Source organism: Pelodiscus sinensis, chromosome 1 (genome assembly GCF_052426305.1).
Source record: "Pelodiscus sinensis isolate ZL-2025 chromosome 1, ASM5242630v1, whole genome shotgun sequence".
NCBI lineage: Eukaryota > Metazoa > Chordata > Testudines > Trionychidae > Pelodiscus > Pelodiscus sinensis.
In genome coordinates, this window is record NC_143052.1 from 142,035,146 (window position 1) to 142,060,296 (window position 25,151).

The 25,151-nt window shown below is 44.5% G+C and overlaps 1 protein-coding gene and 1 long non-coding RNA gene across 4 annotated transcripts in view; one reads left to right on the forward strand and one right to left on the reverse strand.

Annotated features, from left to right (window-relative positions):
* LOC149525645 (uncharacterized) overlaps positions 1-4,393 on the reverse strand; it is a 34,006-nt gene extending 29,613 nt beyond the window's left edge. For all 3 annotated transcript variants that reach the window (XR_016347515.1, XR_016347514.1, XR_016347513.1), the window contains exon 1: positions 4,317-4,393. This is a non-coding gene — a long non-coding RNA (uncharacterized LOC149525645). The remainder of the gene's footprint in view (positions 1-4,316) is intronic.
* Positions 1-25,151, forward strand: part of LOC102455180 (scavenger receptor cysteine-rich domain-containing protein DMBT1-like) — a 93,199-nt gene that overhangs the window by 2,526 nt on the left and 65,522 nt on the right. The window contains exons 3-8 of the mRNA XM_075903235.2: positions 2,682-2,993; positions 6,126-6,440; positions 11,425-11,742; positions 16,821-17,135; positions 17,560-17,874; positions 20,400-20,714. Coding sequence (XP_075759350.2) covers positions 2,682-2,993; positions 6,126-6,440; positions 11,425-11,742; positions 16,821-17,135; positions 17,560-17,874; positions 20,400-20,714 — 1,890 coding nt within the window. The remainder of the gene's footprint in view (positions 1-2,681; positions 2,994-6,125; positions 6,441-11,424; positions 11,743-16,820; positions 17,136-17,559; positions 17,875-20,399; positions 20,715-25,151) is intronic.

Genomic DNA, 25,151 nt, shown 5'->3' on the forward strand with positions numbered 1-25,151 from the left:
CCTCAGTACAAGACCAAGGAATAAGGAAGGCCTAAGGACTGCTCTAACTTATACAACCTGGAAAATGATAGGCTATGTCTAGACTACAGGGTTTTTTTTGAAAAAAGTGGCCTTTTTCAAAAAAAAAAAAAAGTCATTTGCGTCTAGACTGCTGCTGTCTTCTTTCAAAATTACATTGAAAGAACGTGGCAGTTTTTTTGACAGTGGTAAACCTCATTTTACGAGGAAGAATGCCTTTTTTCAAAAGTGATAGAAATGTAGCCGTGTTAGTCTGGGGTAGTTGAAGCAAAATGCAGGACAATGTAGCACTTTAAAGACTAACAAGATGGTTTATTAGATGATGAGCTTTCGTGGGCCAGACCCACTTCCTCAGATCAAATAGTGGAAGAAAGTAGTCACAACCATATATACCAAAGGATACAATTAGAAATAAAAAAGCAAATTGAAAGAGCCAGACGAATACCTAGAAACCATCTACTTCAAGACAGACCCAGGAAAACCAACAATAGAACACCACTTGTCATCACCTACAACCCCCAACTTAAACCTGTCCAACACATTATCAATAAACTACAGCCTATATTGGAACAGGATACCATACTCAAAGAGGCTCTGGGAGACAGACCCATAGTCTCCTATAGACAACCACCTAACCTCAAGATGATTCTTACCAACCACCACAGGACATACCACACTAATACCAACCCTGGTACCTTCCCTTGCAACAAACCCCATTGCCAGCTTTGTCCACATATTCATTCTGCTGATACCATTATTGGACCTAACCAAGTGAGTTATAAGATCAAGAACACATATTCCTGCGCATCCAGAAATATAATCTATGCTATCATGTGCCGAAAGTGTCCGTCTGCTATGTACATTGGACAAACATCTCAGACACTTCGCCAAAGGATTAATGCCCACAAAACAGATATCAGACAAGATCACAAAGAGAAAACAGTTTCTTGCCACTTTAACCAGAAAGGACACTCTCTAAATGACTTAGCCACCTGCATTCTGCTACAAAGACCTTTTACATCTGCACTTGAAGGGAATCCTCTGAACTGTCATTCATGTTAAAATTCGACACTTGTCAACAAGGACTTAACAAGACTTTGAACTTTCTCACCCATTACCAAGACAGTTTCCCCAATTATCACCTGTAATACCATTAACTCACAAACATCCCACTCTCCCTACCTTTAATATCAGCAATTCACAGACACTTACCTTCCTTCCTCCCTCTTCCCACCCCCCCGCATCCCCCTTCTGTTCTGCAATGTGATTTGTCCTTTTCATTTTGTTCATTTTTTTTTAATTGTATCCTTTGGTATATATGGTTGTGACTACTTTCTTCCACTATTTGATCTGAGGAAGTGGGTCTGGCCCACGAAAGCTCATCATCTAATAAACCATCTTGTTAGTCTTTAAAGTGCTACATTGTCCTGCATTTTTTTTCAAAAGAGCTCTTGAACGCAAGCAGGGCTTTTTCGAAAAAGAGCATACAGATTGCCTGGATGCTCTCTTTAGAAAAGGCGGATCGCTTTTTCGAAAAAAGTGGTGGCTGTCTAGACCATCTCTTTTGAAAGAAGCTTTTTCAAAAGATTATTTCGAAAAAGCTTCTTTCGAAAGAAGCATGTAGTCTAGACGTACCCGTAGTGCATAGCTGTGCTCTGGTAGGTCCCCTCCTATCTCCGACATGCTCCCCACACCAGGCTGGCAGAGTTCACGTAAGAACCAGATTCTGAGCTGGGCAGCTAGCATCAGATTGTGGCCACTCTAAACCTGTGAGCTACACAAAAGGAGCAGATTGGGGGGGGGGGGGAAACAAGAGTCTGGTCATACAGGAAGGAGACAGTTGGCAAGTTTTTTTCACTCTAGTCCGCTCGCCAATTACCATATTCCTTCTGCATGCCCCTCCCTGACCTTCACCAAATCATCCTATAGGAAACTCCCTAATCTCTTAGCATGAGTAAAACGTCTGTGTTTTCATTCTGAATATCTGGTCACCCTACTCTCTGGATTCTGATGGGGGATGTAAAAGGGAAGTAGTGGGCATGAAGAAGGAGCTGGACTCCTCTGGCTGGGTACAGGAGATATGGGCAATTTGAGGGGATGGGTTATGCCAGGTACTAAGGAGAAGGTGGTGAGGGAAATGAGTAGCAGGGGTATCATTTGCAATAAAGACAGTTGTCCACCCTTAACTTTTCCTAGATGCCCCATGTCTTTTACTCCTCCCACCCAGACTTTGCACGATATATCCTCATGTATAATGTTCTATGTGCAGACATAACTCCCCCCCCCCCCCCCCCCCCCAGTGATATAGGGGAGGTTTGCTGGTGCCAAATAAGTGTTTTCAGTGATTTGGGGAAAGGAAGAGGCTGGGGTCTGGAGGAATTGGATCTAGTGAAGGGGTCTCTGAGGGCTACCGGAAACTTTGCTGAGTATCTCTCAGCTGTGGCTATGCTCAATGTGCAACAGCCCAACTGGATGGTATAAAAGGTGAGGAGTGAGATTTGGGAAGAGAACACCTTTCACTGCCAGATTATAGTGAGGGATCTCTACTTGACTGGGAGAGGAGATTAAGCCCCTCTGGAGCTGATGCATGATCTGGACAGAGTCAGGTGGGATAACTGAAAACAATAAGCATGCAGTCTCTCTTGTTCTGTGTCTGTCTGAAGGTGCTGATGAGTTGAGGCTGGTGGATGGAGGCAGCCCCTGTGCTGGAAGAGTGGAGATTGAACACCAGGACCAGTGGGGAATGGTGTGTGATAATGATGAAACAGAGCGGCAGTATCATTCAGTAATTTGTAGACAGCTAGGGTGTGGCTCTGCTGTTGCAACATCTGAGGCTTTAATTTTTGGAAAATATTCTGGACTGACATGGCTCTCAGAAGTTGTTTGTCATGGTAATGAGTCAGCGCTCTGGGACTGCAAACACAGAGGATGGGAATTGAAATTTTGCCCTTATGCTGCTGGAGTACTCTGTTCAGGTAAGAAATCAACTACCCCATTTCCTCTAGGCAAAATGAGGTGAATCACATTTGTGACCAGAGTGAGAAATGACTACAATCTGTACTAACTCCCGTAACTGTTATTTATAAGCCTGGATAATGAGACAGTCCCGGTGTGAATGCTGCCATCAAAGATTTGTAATGGTTCTAAATCATGCAAAATTCAAATCGTTGCATGAAGGAGCTTATCATAAGGGAGACTGTGAGGTAGGCTCCTCTCCAGCCAAATGGTGGTTCATTCCTTTCTGCATTTGTAATTGTCACTACAGTTTTCTCTGAACTGTTGTGGGTGGGCTTCAGGGATAGATAGCACAGCTACTCTTACTGCCACCTGCTGGAGAAACAGCTTCACTCAATGTGTTGTTTCCAAAGCAATGGCACACAGAGCTATCTGATTTGATGTCATTTTGCATTGTCTTGGAGGGTGGATTTTGGACAGCTTAGGTGGAGATGGGTGAACAGCAAGCTGCAGCCAGCTCAAGGGACTGAATGGAACTAAAAAGAGTGAGGAGGTTGGGATGAAAAGATGCAGACCAGGCTGAGGACTGAACTGGTGTTCTTGGATCTAATTGCTGAAGTTTCCTGGAGCATTCAAACCCTGCTGAGGAGCAGATGCTGGCAAGCATTAAACATTTGCATCCCCTGGTGGCACTGATCCAGAGCTCTTATTGCAGCTTCAAGACTTCCTCTACTTATGGCTGATTTAGCCTGTGAATTAGCACCTCTGTTTCTTTAGCTGATACACTCCAAAGAAACTGATCTCTAGGGCAGCAGGAGACCCCCCCTAAAGATTCTCAGCATCCTGCTTCTGCCCCCAAAACAAATGGACTCCAGTGACTGTCAGATCTTCAACTATGGCCCCAGTTATTCCACAGTGAGTAGAGACATGTGCAGTCCAGGGGTGGGCAATAATTTGAATGGGGGTGGTGCACTCCACAATTTTGGTAAGTGGTCAAGGGCTGCACTTCTGTGGATGGGATGCAGGGTCTGGGACAGTGGGTGGGGTGTAGAAGGGAGCTTGGGATAGAGAACTGGGGTGCAGGAGGGAGTGTGGGGTCTGAGAGGGAGTTTGGGTGAAGGAAGGGGTTATAGTCTGAGGCAAGGGTTTAGGGTCCTGGGTGCGGGAGAGGATTCTGGCCTGGGGAGGGATGTAGGAGGAGGTGCAAAGTCTGGGCAGGAGCTGTGACCTGGAGGAGGTGGGGAGAGGGGATACAGAGGGTTTGGGTGGTGGCCTGGGGCAAGTAGTTGAGGGGAGAGAGGGGGTGAAGTGCCAGAGGCAGGCTCTGGCTGGGAGGAGCTTACCTACGTGGCTCTGAGCCAGCAGCACTGCCGCCTCCCTTCCTGTGGGCTGTTCCATGTGGCTCTGCTCCAATACAGCGAGGGAGGGAAATAAGGGGATAGGGGGAGGAGGAGTGAGGTGGCCCTGCCGTCAGCAAAATTTCTCATCTCCTATTGGTCAGAAACTGTTCAATGGAGCTTGGTGATTTTGCTAGGGGGTGGGGACAGCACACAAAGCTTTCTCCTCCCTCTCCAGCTTGCAGAGCAATTAGCAGCCTGCTATTCAAAGGGGTGCTCCTTCTTTGCAGTAAGAGTGCTGGTGAGGCAGCCGCTTGCTGGATCTGGCAGCTTGGCGGGCCGCAGCCAGTCCACTAGCTGCCACTTGCCCACCCCTAGTGCAGACAGTATTTGTGTCCCTGTGAAACCCGTATCTGTGAAGTACGAACAATGTTTTCAAACATAGTATCTAAAGTGAATATACTAAATCCATATTAGCATATCTCACTAAGAGCATTTATTTGGGTAGCTAAATATAAATGTGTAAGTCTAATTTTAGGCACGTATATCTGAAAATCCTGATCTGTATGTTTCAAGCATAACCTGTCTTTAAAAATGTTTGTGCAATAAAGTGTGTAAAATCAGAGTGAAGAAAACAGTAAGAAAATAGTAATTAACAAACAGTAGGGAGCTGTGCCTCCTGTTCGCTATGCTCGCCAACCTCCCTCTTGCGGGGCGTAGGGTCCCTTCTCCCTCCCCCCCACCTACCAGACCAGGCCCCTTCTCTCCCCCCATAACTTGAACCCCCTTTTCCCCTTTCCTGGCAGGTCCATGCCAGGCCTGGCTCTAACCCTGGTGGCCATGGAGGTGCGGGGGTGCCTGCCCCCCTGGCGTGGGGCACAGTGAGGAGTAGATAGTGCCATGTGCCTGTGGCATTCCAGGGCACTGCAGCCTGCTGAGGTGGGGAAAGCAGCAGTGGGGGGGGGGGGGTCACTGTCCTGACCTCTCCCCTGTGCAGTCCCGCCTGCGCTGTTCACTGACTCGGCCCTGCCCAGAGAGCCCAGGCCACCCACCAGCAGGGAAGGAGCAGACAGGTCGGTGCAGTGGCTCCCCCAGATGGCTTGGGCGTGCTCTGGTAGCCACGGTAAGCACAGCCACTGGGAAGGGGAGTGAGTCTCCATGGGGGCAGCTGGACTCCAAGCTGTCAGGCACCACGCTCCAGCTCCCCAAGAGCTTGGCAGTGGGGGAACTCCCAAGAGCCTGCTGCTGGCACATAATCCCCGCTGGGAGCCCCACTCCTAGCACTTGTCCCTGGGCTGCTGTCCCGAGCACTGCACTCTTCCCCCCTCCCCCCCCCCACACGCTTCCCGGGCTATCACGGCTGTAATGTGGGGTCTGCCGGCTTCTGTGCCATGTTTCTGTGCCATGGAGTGGTGGAAAGGAAGTGGGGGCTTGGTTTAAAATAGCCATTCCAAGTGGCAAGGGGAAGCAGCAAGGTCAGGCTCTACGGGGGGAGGGGGGAGGGAGGCAGGCAGGACATACAGTGAGGTGATGACATCATCCTGTCTTCCTTCAGGAAAAGCTTTTTTTATATATAGAGCAAGATAAAGTATTCGTTTAAAACCTCTGTAACAATTTTGTTTTTAAATTATGGTGTCTAATTGTACATTTTAACCCTACTAGATGCTACATCACTGAAGCATACTCATTACCATAGCTTATAGTTTCTAAATACTTTCACTAGAGAAATATTACTTTTAAATATTTGCAGATCAAGGTATAAAAAGATGCTGCAGCGTGTCAGTGTCTCAATCCCTGGCTTTATTGATTCTCTAGGCCATATTAAGTCCCAGCTGGTTGGAGGGGACAGTGTCTGTTCAGGACGTGTTGAGATAGAACATGGAGAAATATGGGTTTCAGTCTGTGATGCTGACTTCGATCTCAAAGCTGCCAGTGTGATCTGTAGCGAATTAAACTGTGGAGCAGTGGTATCCATCCTGGGAGGAGCTGATTTTAAAGAACAAGATGTGCCAATCTGGAATGAAACCTTTGTGTGTGCTGGGAATGAACCACAACTCTTCTATTGCCCCAGGATATCACATTTGAATGAGACATGTTCACATGCAAACGATGTCCGCATTGTGTGCTCAGGTAAGAATTAAAGCAATGATTACAATATCAGAGATAATTATTCTAGACTCCTGATGTAAAAAACAAAATATCTTTACCACAGGAAGTCTTAGATCACGGCTGTGGTATACAATTCTTTCAAACAAAAATTACCCAAATGTTTTTCATGGCAATAAAACAATCAATCCCCTTCTTACCTCGCTTCCATTTTATTCAAATATTTGTTATTCAAAGTTATCAAAAGCTTTCTGTGTCCAATTAAGCAAGAAGTAGTGATTCTCTGGAAATTCTGTAATTTACTTTTCATCCATAATGCACTCTCTCTCTCACCCTGTAAATATAAAAATTAAGGCTGTCAATTTTAATGGCAGTTAGCTTTCAGTTGTAATCACAGTATTAATTACACTATTAAACAGTAATAAAATATCATTTATTTAAATAGTTTGGGTATTTTTCCATATTTTCAAATATATTGATTTCAACTGAAACACAATACAAAATGTACAGTGCTCGTTTTCTATTTATTACAAATTTTCACACACTAAAAATGTTAAGCAAAAGAAATAGTATTTTTCACTTCACCTAAGCATGTATGGTAGCACAATCTCTTTGTTATAAAAGTACAAACTTTTATATATATAGTTACATAACTGCATTCAAAAACAAAACAATGGAAAATTTGAGCGCCTACTCAGTCCTACTTCTAGTTCAGCCAGTTGCAAAGACAAACAAGTTTGTTTATGTTTACAGGAGATAATGCTGCCTGCTCTTATTTACAATGTTACCTGAAAGTGAGAAAAGGCATTTGCATGGCATTTTGCAGCTGGCACGGCAAGGTATTTATGTGCCAGATATGCTAAACATTCATGTCCCTCTTCATGCTTCAGCCATCATTCTGGAAGGCACACTTCCATGCTAGTAACACTCATTTTTTTAAAAAAGTATTAATTACACTAATTGGGGAGAATTTTATGTCTCCTGCTCTCTAATTTCCCCTCATTCTGCCATGTATTTCATGTTATAGCAGTCTCAGATGGTGACCCAGCACAGATTTAATTTAAGAACACTTTCTCTGGAGGTTTGACAAACTGCAAAGACAGTACCTGTGATGGATTTGGTCACTTGGCTGTACTGATATATCAGTGAGCCTATCTTCCTGTCTTCAGAGGTGCCCCTTAACTCTGTCCTGCTGAGCCAGGCCCTCAGGTCTCCTCCAGCACAGACACAGAGGCTACGTCTATACTGCTTCCTTCTTGCGCAAAAGTCTATGCAAATGAAGTGTGGATTAGCATATTGCCATACTTAATTTGCATAATTAATTAGGGGCTGTTTTTGAGCAAGAGACTTTTGTGCAAAAAGGAGTTGTGTAGACGGCTCCCTTTTGCGCAAAAAAAACCCTCTTGTGCAAGAGCCGTTCCTCCTGAAAAAATTAGGAAAAACGGCTCTTGCCTAAGATGGGGGTTTTGCATAAAAAGGAGCCATCTACACAGCTCCTTTTTATGCAAAAGCCTCTTGCGCCAAAACAGCCCCTAATTAATTATGCAAATGAAGCATGGCAATTAGGGTTGCCCGGTGTTTGGTTTTCGCCTGGACTGTCCGTTATTTGGGTCTCCCATCCAGTAAAAAAAACAGAAAATACAGGACATGTGAAATGTCTGGTATTTCCTGTTTCCGTCGGACGGAAGCCCAGCAGGAAAAATTTTCCCCTGCTGCGTCTGGCGGAGGGCGAGGGAGTGAGGAGCGCAGAGCCATATAAAGGCACAGAGCCCTTTTTTTTTCCTCAACAGAAGTTATTCCCGGTGTTTTTTTTCTTTGGGGTGGGGGGAAGGGATTTGGTATTTTTGGTTAAACCATCTGGCAATCCTGGTGGCAATATGCTAAAACATGCTTCATTTTCATAGGCATTTGCGCAAGAAGGAAGTAGTATAGACGTAAAGAGGTAGGGACACAGCCCTTTGTCATATAATATAGACACTGAGATCTGCTTTGGGAAGCCTCACCTAAGGGGATTTGCCTCAGCACCCAAATGCACAGCCTCAGATAAATCCATCTTATCCTGTATAAAACTTTATATAGAATAAGCTCATTTTGTTCTCTCTCTTTCTCAAAGTAAAGAGAGCTATGCACAGACTTCTTGCCCTTGCCCCCAATAACTATTATTTACACCGGGTTTATTAATAAACAAAAGTGATTTTATTAAGTGTAAAAGGTGGGATTTAAGTTGTTGTAAGAGATAGCAGACAGAATAAAGCAAATTACTAAGCAAAATAAAACAAAGCATGCAAACTAAATTAGATTAACTAAAAACTGGTTACAAATAACATGTTCTTCCTATAAAGTTCAAATAATCTTTGCACAGACTGGATGCCTTTCCAGTCTGGGTCCAGTCATTTCTCTTGTTCAGTCTTATGTGTTTCCAGCAGCCATCTTTGATGGGTAACCTGGCAGAACTGACTTCCAGAATTACCCCACTCCCCCTACCCTTAAGTAGGATTTGCACATGGTAGGAGACCATTGTTTCAGTTTGACCAGTTCCTCATGGAAAAGTGCAAGGTCTAAAATGCATTCCAGTATCAGGTGACATGGTCAGATGTCTCTGCAAGATCCATGTCGCCATATTTCATAGGCTTTCCAAGTCCACAGAGAGGTTAAGCTTCATTGTCTCTTTGCTGATGGGTGTATATAGACCTGACGTGTAAACAGTGGGCATGACCCAAACAGTGAATGTGTATTTACATAAACATTTTAACTTAATCTACAAAAATGATGTGTGCATACAAATAGGAACATCATATTCCATAGACTGTAACTTTTCTAATGATATCTCATGTGTTATTTCACAGTCATGAAGCTAGTTATGTCATGTTCATGTTCATAAACATATTTTCGTAAAGAATATGGAATACCCAGTCATGGTACCAATATTAGGTTTGTAAAGATAGCTACAGCTCTCAACCCAAGGTTTAAGAATCTCAAGTGCCTTCCAAAACCCGAGAGAGACTAACTGTGGTGCATGCTTCCAGAAGTCTTAAAAGTGAAACACTCTTATGCAAAAATTATAGAACCTGAATCACCAAAAAGGAAAATCAACCTTCTGCTGGTGGCATCTGACTCATGTAACCCCCAAGCAGATTACTTAGATTCCCGGGGCCTTGTCTGCTGGCAGCTCAGGGAGAGGCACTCTGAGTTTGCCTTGGCTCCCCGTCCCTACCAGGGCCAGAGTCTGCCGGGCAACCCATAGGGAGTGAGATGCCCCTCCCAGGGGGAAGGAGAGGCCATTGTTTAGGGGAGTCTGGAGCCAGCAGGGCAAGGGGAGGACTGGCTGTGTGGGAGCTAGTAAGCCCCAGGCCTGCATGCAGGGTTCCCCCTGAGAACTAGCCTCTAGGGACCTGAAGGCAGGATCCTTCAGCTGGGTTTATGTCTCCCCTGTTGATTCCCAGTTGTGGAGTTTGCTGGGAGGCTTCCCCAGCCAGGCTGAGTTGGCTCTTCAGCTCCCTGGGTAAGACCAGTCACTGCATGGTCAGCTTGGCTCTAGCTGCGAGTTCAGGGCTGCTGCCTGCTGTGTGTGTCTGAATGCTGGGCTGGGAGGTTATAGTTTGAATTTTGGTGCCGTCGTGTGGCCTGCACCTTGAGCCCTGCACCCCTTCACGGTGAGAGGAAATTCTGGGACCGAAGCAGCCTGATTCCTGCCTGAAGAGGATCCCTGCGAGAAGAGAGCAGCCCCTCTGCAGTGACTGAGTCATCTCTCAACCTGAGGCTCATTCATGGAGTGTGTGAGTGCACCAATTTTTAGTTAGTCAGGCAGGGAATCTGTTTGGGGATTTTATTACCTGAAGCATATTAAGCCTGTGGAGGGATGTACTGCCTTCTCCCATGTGTGAGTCCTTTGGGCTGTACTGGACCTAGTCAGCCCCACTGCTAAACCACTGCAGAGAAGGATTTTGTGGTCAACAGTCGTCAAGGGCCCCAACAAAGTACTCGTACCAATGGGACACTGATCTTACAGTTGCTGGGCACCGGTGACCCTAAAAATAGTGTTTTACCCTGTTCTGTTCTATTTGTCTCCTGTTTAATATATTTGTGTTTGTGCCATTTTCTGGGAGTCTCCAACTATCTGGCAAATACGTGGGGATTACCCTGGCTAGAATTTTCCTTCCAAGCTGCCCTGGTGACCCTGCCAGGAAGGAGTGAGGGGGGTGGAGGCACCGCCAAATAAATCCATCAGAAAAAATAAAGTTGAGTGGGTGGCGGGATCCAGAAGAACCCAGACCTATCCATCAAAACCTGTAAAGAGATTGGCTTTAAAGAAGGTAACCAGGTGGAGAGGGGGCGCTACACTCGAATGGTGAAAATGAATATGTGTCAGTCCATAACACAACCCATCATTAGCATAAATGCATGTACTCTGGAATGTTGTTTGAAGCATGGAGGGAAACATAAATCTTTAGCATATCTGGCATGTAAATATCTTGAGACACCAGCTATAACTGTGCCTGGCAAACACTTGGCTTTGCTTTCCGATAACATTGTAAAAAAGAAGTGGGCACCATTATCTCCTGCAAATGTAAAAAAACATGTTTGTCTGAGCAATTGGCTGTACTTAATGGACTTTAGACTCTAAAGTTTTACACTGTTTTATTTTTTGAATGCAGTCATTTTTGTACATAATTCTATATTTGTAAGTTCAACTTTTCTGATAAAGCAATTACACTACTTTATTGTATTAGGTGAATTGAAAATATCATTTCTTTAGAGTTTTTTACAAAAAACAAAGTGAGTGCTGTGCACTTTGTATTCTGTGTGATAATTTAAATGAAAATATTTGAAAATGTAGAAAACAGCCAAATATATTTAAATATATATTTTTCTATTGTTTAGCAGCACAGTTAATCATGATTATTTTTAATTGCTTGACATCCCTAATATAAATATTAATAATAATATGGGGTTGAGGATGTGTCTTAGAGTTTTCTCCAATAACTTCATAATCTGTCTCTTTTTGAAGGAGCTACTGATGACCTGAGGCTGGTGGATGGAGGCAGCCCCTGTGCCGGGAAAGTGGAGATTAAACACCAGGATCAGTGGGGGATGGTGTGTGATAGCGTCTGGGAAATGGAAGATGCTAACGTTGTTTGTAGGCAATTGGGATGTGGATCTGCTATTAGTGTCCATGATCAAGAACATTCTGGTTCCAGTTCTGGGCCAATTTGGCTGGATGAAGTTGTCTGTAATGGTACTGAGTCATCTCTCTTGGAGTGTAAACATAGCGGATGGGGTGTGCATAGTTGTGATCATTATAAGCCAGCTAGAGTCACCTGTTCAGGTAAGAAATCAACCGTAAAGGTACAATCCTCCTGAGAAAAAAGGGAATTAATCTAGAGCAGTAGTTCTCAAAGTGCAGTCCGCGGACCACTAGTGATCTATGGCTGCCTTCCAGGTGGTCCGTGTTTGTTTGCAGTTCATCTCCTTCACCCCTTAGCGGGGACCCTGTGCTGATGCTTCAGCCTCACTCTCCCCCTCCCAAATGCAGCTGGAGCACTAGTGTTGGCTTCCCGCTACTAGGGGGAGTGGGGCAGCGGGGAGAATGCACAGCGAGGCTCGGGGCTATCTGGCTTATGGGGAAGAAGTGCTCTCCCTCCCACTCTCCCAGCTAGGGGAACAGTACTGAGCAGGCGTGCTGCCTGGAGGCTTTCTCTGCTGCTCCCATTGGCTGGAATCGGCATGGGGCACAAAGGCAAGTGAGTGGCCCCCCCTTCCCCTTGTACCCAGATCCCCGCACTCCTACCCCACTCATGCACCCCCATCCCCCGAGACCCTGCACCCCAGCCTGCTCCTGCATCCTCCCTCGTTCCTGCACACTCACCCTTGCTCCTGCACCCTCCCTTCTGGTCACTCACTGCATCTTCCCTTGCTCTTGCCTTTTAATAATTCCAATTAATATTTCCTTTCTTACTGGTTAAATTACATCATTCTCCCTAGCTGCAGCACTAGCAAAATGGCTCGGCTGTAATTAATGGCAAGCTTCCATTAGCACGGAAAGATTTGCATTGAGGCAGGTGGGCCACGGGCCAAAAAGGTTAAGAATCAGTGATCTAGAGTGTCACATGCTTAAGTCCTTAATCTACTATATATTGCAGAGAGATTGTTCAAGAACTCCTCCTAAACCAGTGGTCTCCAACCTTCTTAAGCACAAGATCGCTTTTTTGAATTTAAGTGCAATCCAAGATCTACCTGAAACCCAAATACCCTTGCCCCACCTTTTTCCCACCCCTTCTGCAAAGCCCTGCCCCTGCTCATTCCATCCTCTCTCCCTCCCCACCCTCCTTCACTTTCACTAGGCAGGGGCAGAAGGTTGGGGTGCAGGCTCTGGTCTTGGGTTAAGGGATTTGGAGTTGCTCTCAGCTGAGCTTGGGGCAGGGAGTTGGGGTGTACAAGGGGGTTCAGGGTACAGGCTTTGTAAGAGAGTTTGGGTTTAGGGGGAGCTCAGGATTAGGGCAGGGACTTGGGGTGTAGAAGGAGGTTTATGACTGGAGCAGGTTTCAGGATGCAGCCTCCAGCTGGACACTGCTTACCACAGGTGGTGCAGTGGGGCTAAGGTAGGCTCACCCCTGCCCTGGCCCTGCACCACTCTCAAAAGCATCCAGCAAACCTCCTCCATCCCAGGCCTTATTGTGCCCCCCTCTGTTCCGTGGAGATAGAATACAGGGTGGGAGAGGGGACACCCTGACATCAGCACCCGTTCCTCTTCCTGCCCTGCCCTGAACTCCAACACTCTGCCCCTAACTGGTGAAAGCTCTAAGACAAAGGGCAGGAAGTGTGCAGCAGTGAGGAGAGGAGCAGTTGAAGTGCAAGCCTTTGATAGCCTCTTGGCCAAACCTGTCAGGATCACCTGTCAGAGGCTCCAAGATCTACTAGTAAATCCCAATCTAATGGTTGGTGACCACTGTCCTAAATGGTAAGAGTTAGGACCACCAAATGTGGTATGCAGCTTCCTCTTATCATAACTTAAAGAACGGTCAGGGTTTGGTTGTACTAGGAAAAACGGATGTGCTTGGAATGAAATTTGTTTTATGAGAAGCAAACAGAAAAGAAACAGTCATGAAATCAAGTACAGTCCTCAAAATTGACATCACTGAGCAAATGTTGAAAGAGACTGAACCAAGATGAGTCAGTAAAATAGGATGAACCTATAATAGGATTACTTCTCAATAAAACTTACAGAAAAAAAAGATAAAATGGAGAAATTTGGAGTAGTGCTCTGTTTTGGCACAGCTAAGTCAATGCTTAAATAAAACATTGAAACTTTGAAAACTAGAAGAAAATGTTATTGGAGACCAAATTGACTATAAGCCCTTTTTGATAAAACAGAATGAATAAGAGTTTATAGGGATGAAGAAAAACTACATTTGATGGAATTCCTATTTTAAAAAAATACTAAAAAATTTAAATAGAAAAATTTTAATCTATTTTTTTAAAGAAATCTTAAATAAAAATTAAATTCACAAAAATAACACTGTATTTTTGAAAAATACAATCATTTAAGTAAAGCGTGTACATTTTCCTTTTTATTTAAAACAACAACAACAACCCTTAACTGAGTTAAGGGCCTGAGCAATACCAGGTAAAATCTGCGAGTGAAAAATAAATAGAAACCTGTTATTCTTATTAAACTTTCTAGACGTTGGGGAAAATGTGTGTAATTCACATCCTCAGTCACTTGTGAAAGATTTTCACTATTCCAACATTGTTTGTTTCAATAATACATATTTCATTTTTATACACCTCCCATTTTACAGGTTTTACAGTGCATTGAAAGAAAATAAGGTTATAGGTAACATCTAGCGTGGATTTGTAAAGAACAAATCATGTCAAACCAATCTGATAGTTTTCTTTCATAGGATAACAAGTTTTGTGGATAAGGGAGAAGTGATGGACATGGTATACCTAGACTTTAGTAAGGCATTTGATATGGTCTCACATGACCTTCTTATCAATAAACTAGGCAAATACAACTCAGATGAGGCTACTATAAGGTGGGTGCATAACTGGCTGGATAACTGTTCTCAGAGAGTAGTTATTAATGGTTCACAGTCATGCTGGAAGGGCATAACAAGTGAGGTTCCACAGGGATCTGTCTGTTTTGGGACCGGTTCTATTCAATATCTTCATCAATGATTTAGATGATGTCATAGAGAATAAACTTATTAAGTTTGTAGATGATATTAAGCTGGGAGGGGTTGCAACTGCTTTAGAGGACAGGGTCATACTTCAAAATGATCTGAATAAACTGGAGAAATGGTTTGAGGTAAATAGGATGAAGTTTAATAAGGACAAGTGCAAAGTACTCCACTTAGGAAGGCCCAATCTGTTTCACACATACAGAATGGGAAGCAACTGTCTAAGAAGCAGGACTGTAGAAAGGTATCTAGGGGTCATAGTAGACCACAAGCTAAATATGTGTCAAAAGTGTGACACTGTTGCAAAAAAAGCAAACTTAATTCTGGAATGTATTAACAGGAGTGTTGTGAGCGAGACATGAAAAGTCATTCTTTCTCTCTACTCTGCGCTGATTAGGCAATTAGGAAATTTTTGATGATGCTTCTGGTTGGTGGCACTCACTCCTCCACTTCCCACTTTCTTGAGGAATAACCACATTCTTTCCTCTCCATAGAATATAGTAGTAGAGACAAAGCAGAATACAAAAACTGGATGATCACTCTTCTGGGCATCTGTATTGCATCATTCCTTCAAAGGAGTTCCTTTCCTGCTTCTGAGGCCCCCATCTCTGCCTGCTTACATCCCTCTTCCCTTTTAAAGTACTTCTGTTTCCACCTCTACAACATCGCCCCTCACTCTACTAGCCGCAGGGATACTTGAACCTATCCACTTCTCTTGGCTGCCTTAGTTGCCCCTGGCTCTTTCTCCCTTCCACAAGTTTGCTCTCCTATTTGCCCATTCCTGAAAGATTCTGAGTCCTGTTTGGAATGCACAGGGGGGCAGGAATAGATATTGGGAGGATGGTAGCTATGCATAAGCAGGAAGTTATAAGTACTAGACACAATTTTAAAAGCATTGAGGTGCCTGGAGAGGCACCTATTGGAATTTTCAGAAGTGCTTAGGGACCCACCTACCATTAAAATCACTGCCCACCACTACCACTGCTTCCTGTCTCCTGCTTTTTCTTCCCCTTGCCCTGCTTCTAGCTATTATCTCCTTCTCCCTCTGCTTTTCCTCACACTCTCCTCATGTCTTCCTTCATGTTACGCACCCTCTGCATTCTGAGCTAAGTTGTATTCCCCTGCTTCCTGCCTGGAGGTAAGCAGCGGGCAAAAGGAGAATCCGCTGCCTGTTTACAGCTTTGCTCCTCAGAACCATCTTAGCCTGGAATAGCAATTGAAGGGAAAAACCTGCTCAGCCCCTGCAGCTGTGGGGTGGTACATGCAGAGTCTGGTCACATATAGGAGCTGTGAGAGGCTGGAGTATGCTCAGCAACCAAACTCTAACAAGTCTCCACAGAGCATGTGTGAATTGCAGTTATTCAAAGGCACCTAACTCGGCCAGATTTTAGCAGATTTTAATGAAAAAATAAGTCACATTCCTGACTCAATACAATGTTATAATCAATTCATTACTTGGGGAAATTAACATTCTTTTGTCTAATTTCATTTTAGTAAGTAGCTCAACTGTTTTTAAAAACAAAACAAAAAAGTCATCCACTTGACATGGACGACATTGCAAAACATTTTAAACAGGATTTTACAATGGGAAGTGACAAACAATCTTAACTATAGTCATGACTGCTTGCAGGTGCAATGTATGTGTAAAATTCTGCATAATTTATATATCCATTTTTATCTCTGTTTACATAGTGTGTGTGTGTGTCTGTGTGAGAGTGTGTGTGTGTGTGTGTGTGTGTGTAAAAACAGATGCAAGATTTAGCTGAATAGAAAGGCATGAATGTAATGACTTCTAAAAATCCATAAGATAATTTATTAATAATCATTATTCTTCCCTCTGTCTATTGCCCACATTATGTTTTTCAGGACTTTTAATTGCGTCTTTATATTTTAAATTGGAAGTAATGCTGTCTAGAGACTGTAATTTTTATGTTGCTGCTTTGAAGCACTCAGAAAATAAGTAATAATAATTACACATTATTTAAAAATATTAATAACACTCTTTCTAAATGGTAATGGCAGATTGTGATTTAACATAATGTTATTTGTTATAATAGATGATGTATTATTACAATGTATACATTGGTATATCCTTAGTTGATACAGGCCAGAATTTTATTCCTGTACTAATGCTAAATTGCATATTATTCCAAAATTAGTTTTATTGAAATAAACATCATACATATCGTATATTATTATAATCTCACTGAACATTTATTTCCAGGTCATATTACACCCCAGCTTGCTGGAGGAGACAGTGACTGCTCAGGACATGTTGAACTAAAACATGGAGAAACATGGGCAATAGTCTGTGATTCCAACTTCAGTCTCACCACTGCCAGTGTGATCTGCAATGAGCTAAACTGTGGAACAGCCATAGCTATCCTGCGTGGAGCACAGTTTGGAGAAGGAAATGGGAGAGTCTGGAATGAAACATTCCAGTGTGTAGGAAATGAATCTCACCTTGCGTACTGTCCCAGAACATCTCTTGTGAATCAGACATGCTCGCCTGCTAATGATGTTGGCATCATATGCTCACGTAAGACTTCAAAAGGATGATTCTAGCCTACTGTGTGCTGTGTTTCTTGCAGTGGAAAAGAAATAGGACTAAGTTACAGTGAATGTGAAGGTGTTTGTTTAGGATACTAGAAATAGGTCATATGGTTCCTGGTTTAATAGGCTACAAACTGTGAAACACAAATTGCTGCACAGTGATCTTACAAGTAAACACCCTACATCCTAGGTCAGATTAAACAAATATGGAATATATTGTGGACTATGTTAATATGCTAATAAAATGTCCTTATTGTGAAAGGAACTTGGATCATGGGGCTAGTATAAATTTGTTCAAAAACACAGAAAGACTAACATTTTGATGGCATAAATGGATGCAATTGCCTCATAATAGTTTGTATAAATTAGTTCTAAGGCTCCCTCTCTAAACCCATCTCTCTTTTCCCCAGGACACACAGGGCTGCGGCTGGTGAATGGCAGCACAGCCTGCTCAGGAAGGGTGGAGATCCAGGTGCATGGTGCCTGGGGAACCCTCTGTGACTCACACTGGGACTTATCCATTGCCAATGTCCTTTGCAATCAGCTCGACTGTGGATTTGCTGTATTGGCCCTGAGAGGAGAATATTTTGGAAAAGGAAATGGCTCTAACTGGATAGACTCACTTCACTGTAACAGTTGTGAATCCCATTTGCATCACAGCTTTGTTACTACCTTTGAGGCTTCTCAGTGCCCACTTGATGCTGAGGCCAGTGTGGTATGCTCAGGTAAATACAGGAGAAATGCAGAATTAATGACATCTACCCTTCAGTGTGTGATACTGCCCTTCAGGGAGGAAAATAGTCTGGATCCTAAATCAAGCTGCAAAAGCAGTAGGCAGGTTGGGGGTACAATTGAGCCTTTCTATTCACATTTGGAACAGCGTGTATGTTTCCTTTTTCTTTCTTTTTCTCTTCTTTTAATAAAAATAGACACCACACTAGTCATTTTCCAGCCTTTGAGAACAGTTGCTGTTCAAAAATAGGTCATAGAGTTGTCATTAATTCCACTATTTCACACTTCACTTCCTCCAGAATCCATTAGTGCCAGTCATCTGCACTTGAGTCTCCCATCTGTTCACATGTAGATATAAATGGAACTCCTGAGACCAGTGGTGGAAGTAGGGTCCCGTGTGCAGCTTCATTTTGGGGGGCCCCCTTAGGACTCAGCCAAAAAAAAAGAACATTCTCGCTTATCCCCCTCCCCCAGCTTTTCATTCTTTTTCTTCATCCTGTAATAAGTAAATACAAATTAAGTGAGGTACTTTGATTGGGGCAGGGTTTGAGGTACAGGGGTCCAGCTCTGTGAGGGAGTTTGAGCATAAGTTGTGGGCTCTGGGCTGGGGTAGAGGGTTAGAGTGTGTGAGGGGGTCAGTGCTTACTTTGGCTGGGGCGCTTTAAAGCGACCAGCACTCCCCTCTGGCAGTGGCTCCTGAGAGAGGGCAAGCAGTCTCCATGCAAGCTGTCTGCAGACACCACCTCCACAACACCCACTGTATGTTGTTCCCAGCCAATGGGAGCTGCGGAGTTGGTGCTCCGGGAGGAGGCAACATGAGGAGAAACCCTCCTGGGGGCCACAGGGACAAGCCAGCCACTTCCAGGAATGGCACAGTGTGGAGGAAGGGAACCCTTAGCCCTGCTGTTGGCACATTTATGTGCACTTCTTCTGGAGGAGACAGTACATCTCCATGCACTACCTGAGGAGCCACTCCCTCCCCTGGCAAGGCGTGCAGTGACATGCCAGCAGCTGACCACTTCCAGGGGCAGCATCATATCATGGCATTGCAGGCAGCCCGCCTGCCTAAGCCCGTCTACACTGGCAACCGGGACTCAGGGGCAGATTGTCAGATGACATTTGTCCTGCATGGGAGGAGGGAAAGGAGGCTGTTGTTGGGGCTTCATGCCACTGCACAGTATGTTTCATAGTAAATCTCCTGCTTGAGACACGCAAGCAGGCCCCTTTCTCAATACAATGAATTGGGTGCCTTCCAATTCAGTAACATATAACAGCAAAACCTATGTACAGTACATCTAATATGCAGTAGAGTTCTAGACCTCAATTCAGAAAAGCACTTAAATCCCATTCAACTCACTGAGACCTGAACATATTTTGAAGGGCTTACATGAATAAGGGCTATACTGTTACCACTCAAGGGCAAAGATAGAGCCCTGAAAATCAGCAAATATCTGCATAGGGTTCTAAGCATAGGACACTCTGAACAGTTGAAAATAATTGGTTTGTGAAATAATTGATTAATGAAAATAATTGGTTTGTGGAGTAAGATGAGATTCCTCCTCATGGTATGTTGGTCAGAGTCCTGGATGAACTGTGGAACATTTTGTGTCAGAATACAGAGTAAGTTTACAATCAAAGTGAGATTTTTGTCAAAAAAAAAACACGCAGAAGTCTTGATGTTAGTTATAAAAACCATAAGGAGTCAAGACACATAGTCTGAAGTCATTTATGATACAAAACCGTGAACAAAATCAGCTAGTCTTTATTTTACATGTGACATTTGATACTGGCTACATCTACACTGCCCTTCTTGCACAAAAAATACGCAAATGAGGCGAAGTGTGGAATATCACCACACTTCATTTGCATAATTAGTGAAGCTTGTTTTTGTGCAAGAGGCTTTTGTGCAAAAAAGAGCCATCTACACGGCTAAGAATGACAAACAGCATGATTTTTTTTTGTGTGCAAAAGACTTAAATGTCCTGGACCTAGTCACAGAACTTATAGCTATTACAAATATACAGTTTAATCCTCTTAAGTCCAGTGCCAGTGTAGATGCTCTCTTGCGCAAGAAAGCTCCAATGGCCATTTTAGCTATCGGGCTTTCTTGTGCAAGAAATGTACGTTGCTGTCTACACTGGTCTCTTGCACAAGAATACTTGCACAAGAGGGCTTATCCCTCAGTGGGAGCATCAGAGTATTTGCACAAGAAGCACTGATTTTGTACATTACAACGTCAGTGTTCTTGCGCAAATATTCACTGCCAGTGTAGACTGGCGGCAAGATTTTGCGCAAAAGCAGCCACTTTTGCGCAAAATCTTGCCAATGTAGACACAGCCAAAGTATATAGAAGATGAGACCATCTGACAACCTTCAAGATCTCCACATCTGAAAGAGCACAGTCTTGAATTGTTGAATATGACAATAACATTTGCTCATGTGTTTCATTTCTGGAATCTCACAAACCTTTTGTTCAATAGGTATATGACATGTTAATAATTGAAATTTATTCCTACAGGAAACAGACAGCTCAGACTGGTGAATGGTTCAGATCATTGCGCTGGGAGAGTGGAGATTTATTACAATGGCACCTGGGGAACTGTCTGTGATGATTCCTGGGACCTGTCAGACTCCAATGTTGTTTGTAAAGAACTGGGATGTGGATGGGCCCTCAGTGCATCTGTCTCTGCTCATTATGGGGAAGGATCCGGGCAGATCTGGCTAGATAATGTAAACTGCTCTGGGAATGAATCTGATCTCTGGAAATGTCCATCTGGAGGATGGGGTCTACATAACTGCAGACACAATGAAGATGCGGGAGTTGTGTGTTCAGGTCTGTTCAGAATGCTCTATTAAGCACATTTAACTGGGAATATATTGTGTGAATATTAACTAAGGATGTAACTACATTGAAACCTGCAGTATAATTGCAGCACGAGCAATACCCATATTAGGTAAAAATAGCACTGTAAATGTGGTATAGTAGACTTCATCTTGGTTTTACAAAAACTCTCAATGGTCCTTGACATTGATAGCCTGTGCTGCCATGTCTACACTACTTTTAGTTGTGCTCTTGTGGATATGGCCTACCAATGCTGTAGTCACAGCTTGGATTGCCATGTAAACATACCCTAAAACTTGAGTTGAGCAAATTATCCCTATTCAGCAAAACAGTGGAGTATGTGCTTGGGTTCCATTTAAATCAAAATTGCATCCTGATTCTTTTAAATTCTGCCAACAAATAACATAGGGAGTTTATAAACATATTATCTACTATATATTTGAGAGAGTGTCTGTCTGTCCATCCATCCATAAGAACATAAGAAAAGCTATACTGAGTCAGACCAAAGGTCCACCTAGCCCAGTATCCTGTCTTCTGAAAGTGGCCCAGAGGGAGTGAATTGAAACAGGTATTTATCAAGAATAGTGATAGAAATGTAGCCGTGTTAGTCTAGTGTAGCTGAAACAAAATACAGGACTATGTAGCACTTGAAAGACTAACAAGATGGTTTATTAGATGATGAGCTTTCGTGGGCCAGACCCACTTCCTCAGATCAAATAGTGGAAGAAAATAGTCACAACCATATATACCAAAGGATACAATTTAAAAAAATGAACACGTGAAAAGGACAAATCACATTTCAGAATAGAAGGGGAATGCTGGGGGCAGGGGAAAGGAAGGTGAATGCCTGTGAGTTAATGATATTAGAGGTGGGGAAGGGCAGATGTCTATGAGTTAATGGTATTAGAGGTGATAATTGGGGAAGCTATCTTTGTAATGGGTTTACCCACTACCTTACCCATTACAAAGATAGCTTCCCCAATTATCACCTCTAATACTCCCAAGATCTCTGTCTTCAGAGATCATAGCTAAATTAGTCCCCATTTTGTATGTGCAGTTGGGGTTATTTTTTCTAATGTTCATTACTTTGCATTTATCAACATTAAATTTCATTTGCCGTTTTGTTGCCCAATCACCTAGTTTTGTGAGATCCTTGTGAAGCTCTTCACAGTCTGCTTTGATCTTAACTAGCTTGAGTAGTTTAGTGTCATTTTCAAATTTTGCTACCTCACTGTTTACCCATTCTCCAGATCATTTATAAATAGGTTAAGTAGGATTGGTCCCAAGACGGACCCTTGAGGAACACCACTGGTCACCTCTCTCCTTTCTCAAAACTGATTCATTCCTACCCTTTATTTCCTGTCTTTTAACCAGTTATCAATCCATAAGTGGATCTTCCTTCTTATCTCATGACAACTAACTTTACTTAAGAGCCTTTTGTGAGGGACTTTGACAAAGACTTTCTGGAAATTTAAGTACAGGCAGTCCCCGGGTTACGTACAAGATAGGGACTGTAGGTTTGTTCTTAAGTTGAATCTGTATGTAAGTTGGAACTGGCGTCAGCCGCTGCTGAAACTGATCAGTTTCAACAGCGGCTGAATCTGGACGCCAGTTCTGACTTACATAGGATTCAACTTAAGAAACCCAGGCGTCCCCAAGTCAGCTGCTGCTGAAACTGATCAGCGGCTGATTCCAGGAAGCCCGGGGCAGAGCAACTCTGCCTCGGGCTTCCTGTAGTCAGCCCCTGGTCAGTTTCAGCAGCGGCTGACTTGGGGACGCCTGGGGCAGAGCAGCTGGGGTGCTGCCCAGTTGGTACAGTAGCGCCGAGGAGCGGCGCTGCGGGACCAACCCGGCAGCGCCCCAGGCGCTCTACCCCAGGGGTAGGCAAGAAAAGCCTGGTCTGCTGGGGGGAAGGGAGGGCACTAGCTGCACCCCCCCCCCCCCCCCAGCAGACCAGGGAGACGCGGGTGGCGGGACCGCCCGCGTCCTCCACAGCTTTGCTCCGTCTCCCTGGTCTGCAGGGAAACAGGGAGCAAAGCCTTGGAGCGCACCCACAGCGGGACAGCGTGGGTGCGTCCGGGCTGTTCCGCTGCGGGCACGCTCCGCGGCTTTGCTCCCGGTCTCCCTGGTCTGCAGGGAGACGGGGAGCAAAGCCTTGGAGTGTGCCCGCAGCGGGACAGCCCGGGCACGCCCGGGCTGTCCCACTGCGGGCGTGCTCCAAGGCTTTGCTCTGCGTCTCTCTGGTCTGCTGGGCTGGGGCTCCCTCCCCCAGCAGACCAGGGAGACGTGGAGCAGCTTTTCTCGGCCCAGAGGACGGGGGCGGCGGGACTGCAGCGCATCCGAGCGTCCCGCCGCTCCAGTCCTCCGGGGCAAGAAAAGCCCCGTTCGTAACTGCGGATCCGACATAAGTCGGATCCACGTAACTCGGGGACTGCCTGTACACTATAGCCACTAGATCCCCCTTGTCCACATTCTTGTTGACCCCTGCAAAGAACTCTAAGGCTACATCTACACTGGCGGCTTCTTGTACAAGAACTCTTTTTGCGGAAGAGTTCTTGTGCAAAAGGTCTTCCACAAGAGTGCGTCCACACTGCCATGTGCTTTTGCGCAAGAGATGTGCTTTTGCACAAGAGCGTCCATGGCAGTGTATGCCATGGCCATTTTAACCATAGGGGCTTCTTGCGCAAGAAATTCATGTTGCCTGTCTACACTGCCCTCTTCTGAAAGGGCTCTTGCGCAGGAGGGCTTATTCCTCATGGGGGCTACGTCTACACTGGCCCCTTTTCCGGAAGGGGCATGTAAATTTCACTAGTCGTCGTAGGGAAATCCGCGGGGGATTTAAATATGTGCCTAAGTGCCCTTTTCCGGAGGCTCTTATTCTTACTTCAAAGTAGGAATAAGAGCCTCCGGAAAAGGGCGCTTTTTCCGGAGGATCGGGGCCAGTCTAGACGCTCTTTTCCGGCTTTTTTAAAAGCCGGAAAAAAGCGGCGGACATTTTTATTTAAATGCCGCGGGGGATATTTAAATCCCCTGCGGATTTCCCTACGACAACTAGTGAAATTTACATGCCCCTTCCGGAAAAGGGGCCAGTGTAGACGTAGCCGGGGAGAGGAATAACTCTTCTGGAAGAAGCCCTGTTTTACAACACTGTACTGTAAATTTACTTGCGCGAGAACGCTCATGCAGTGTAGACAGCAGGCAAGTTTTTGCGCAAGAACAATTGTTCTTGCACAAGAAGCTGCCAGTGTAGACGTAGCCAAATAGTTTAGTAAGACACTTTTTCCCTTTATAAAATCCATGTTGAGTTTCTCCCAACAAATTATATTAGTCTATGTGTCTGACTATTCTATTCTTAACTATGGTTGCAACTAATTTGCCTGATACTGATGTTAGACTTCATGGTCTGTAATTGCCAGGGTCACCTCTAGAATCCTCAGCTATCACATTAGCTATCTTCCAGTCATTAGGTACAGAAGCTGATTTAGCTCCTTTTTGGCTTTCTTTATTCTATTTTTACACTTAATTTGACAAAGTTTATGCTCCTTTCTATTTTCCTCACTAGGATTTAATTTCCACTATTTAAACAACACCTTTTTATCTCTCACTGCTTGCCAGTTAGGAAATCACTCACCATGTACTTGTGAGGGGTACTGATCCAGGATTCTGGACGAGCCTCCAAAAATGCAACCCTTTTGCCAGATAGCACCACCAGCAGCCAGGGCCAGGTTCAATACTTAGGGGTTTCTCTCCATCCATCCAACATAGAACTGGTTTGAGCCCCTACCCAGTGACCTGGGAAATTCACACAATCCCTCTGGGTGCCACTGGGAGGCAGTGCTTCCTGACTCACAAGCACAGAGTCTGAGTGTAGAAGAGAAACTTTTAACAAAAGGGAAAAGAAATAATGTAAAACAAGAAGTAAAACACATTTTGGAAAACACCACAAACAGAGTTCATAGGAAAACACCACAAACACATTTCAAACAAATCCATGAGTAAATGTCCCAGCTCAAGTAGGTTGGGCAATGTCTCAAGTTTTCAAGTTCAGCAATGTAATTGTCCCATTCACATGCCCAACCTTTCTCTGCACCCCACTCAGTCCTGGCCCTTGGTCAGAGCAGAACAGAGTTCAGAGGTGATCTGCAGAGTTCACCTCCCATCCTGAGGGGGTGGGTAGGAGTCATCTCACCCACTCCACTGGTCACTTGCCATCCACCTGCTCACTGCTGTCTGGCACTGCCCTGCTGGCTATTCATTGCCCCTCAGTGTCACCGCTGTGCTGGCCATTCCTTGCACCTCTCCATCTGTCGCCCCTCGCTGACGCTGCTCTGCTGGCTGCTCCTCACACCTCTTCATTGGGCATCCCTCGCTGTTGCCGCTGTGCTGGCTGCTCCTCATGCCTCTCCTTCAGTCACCTCTCACTGCCGC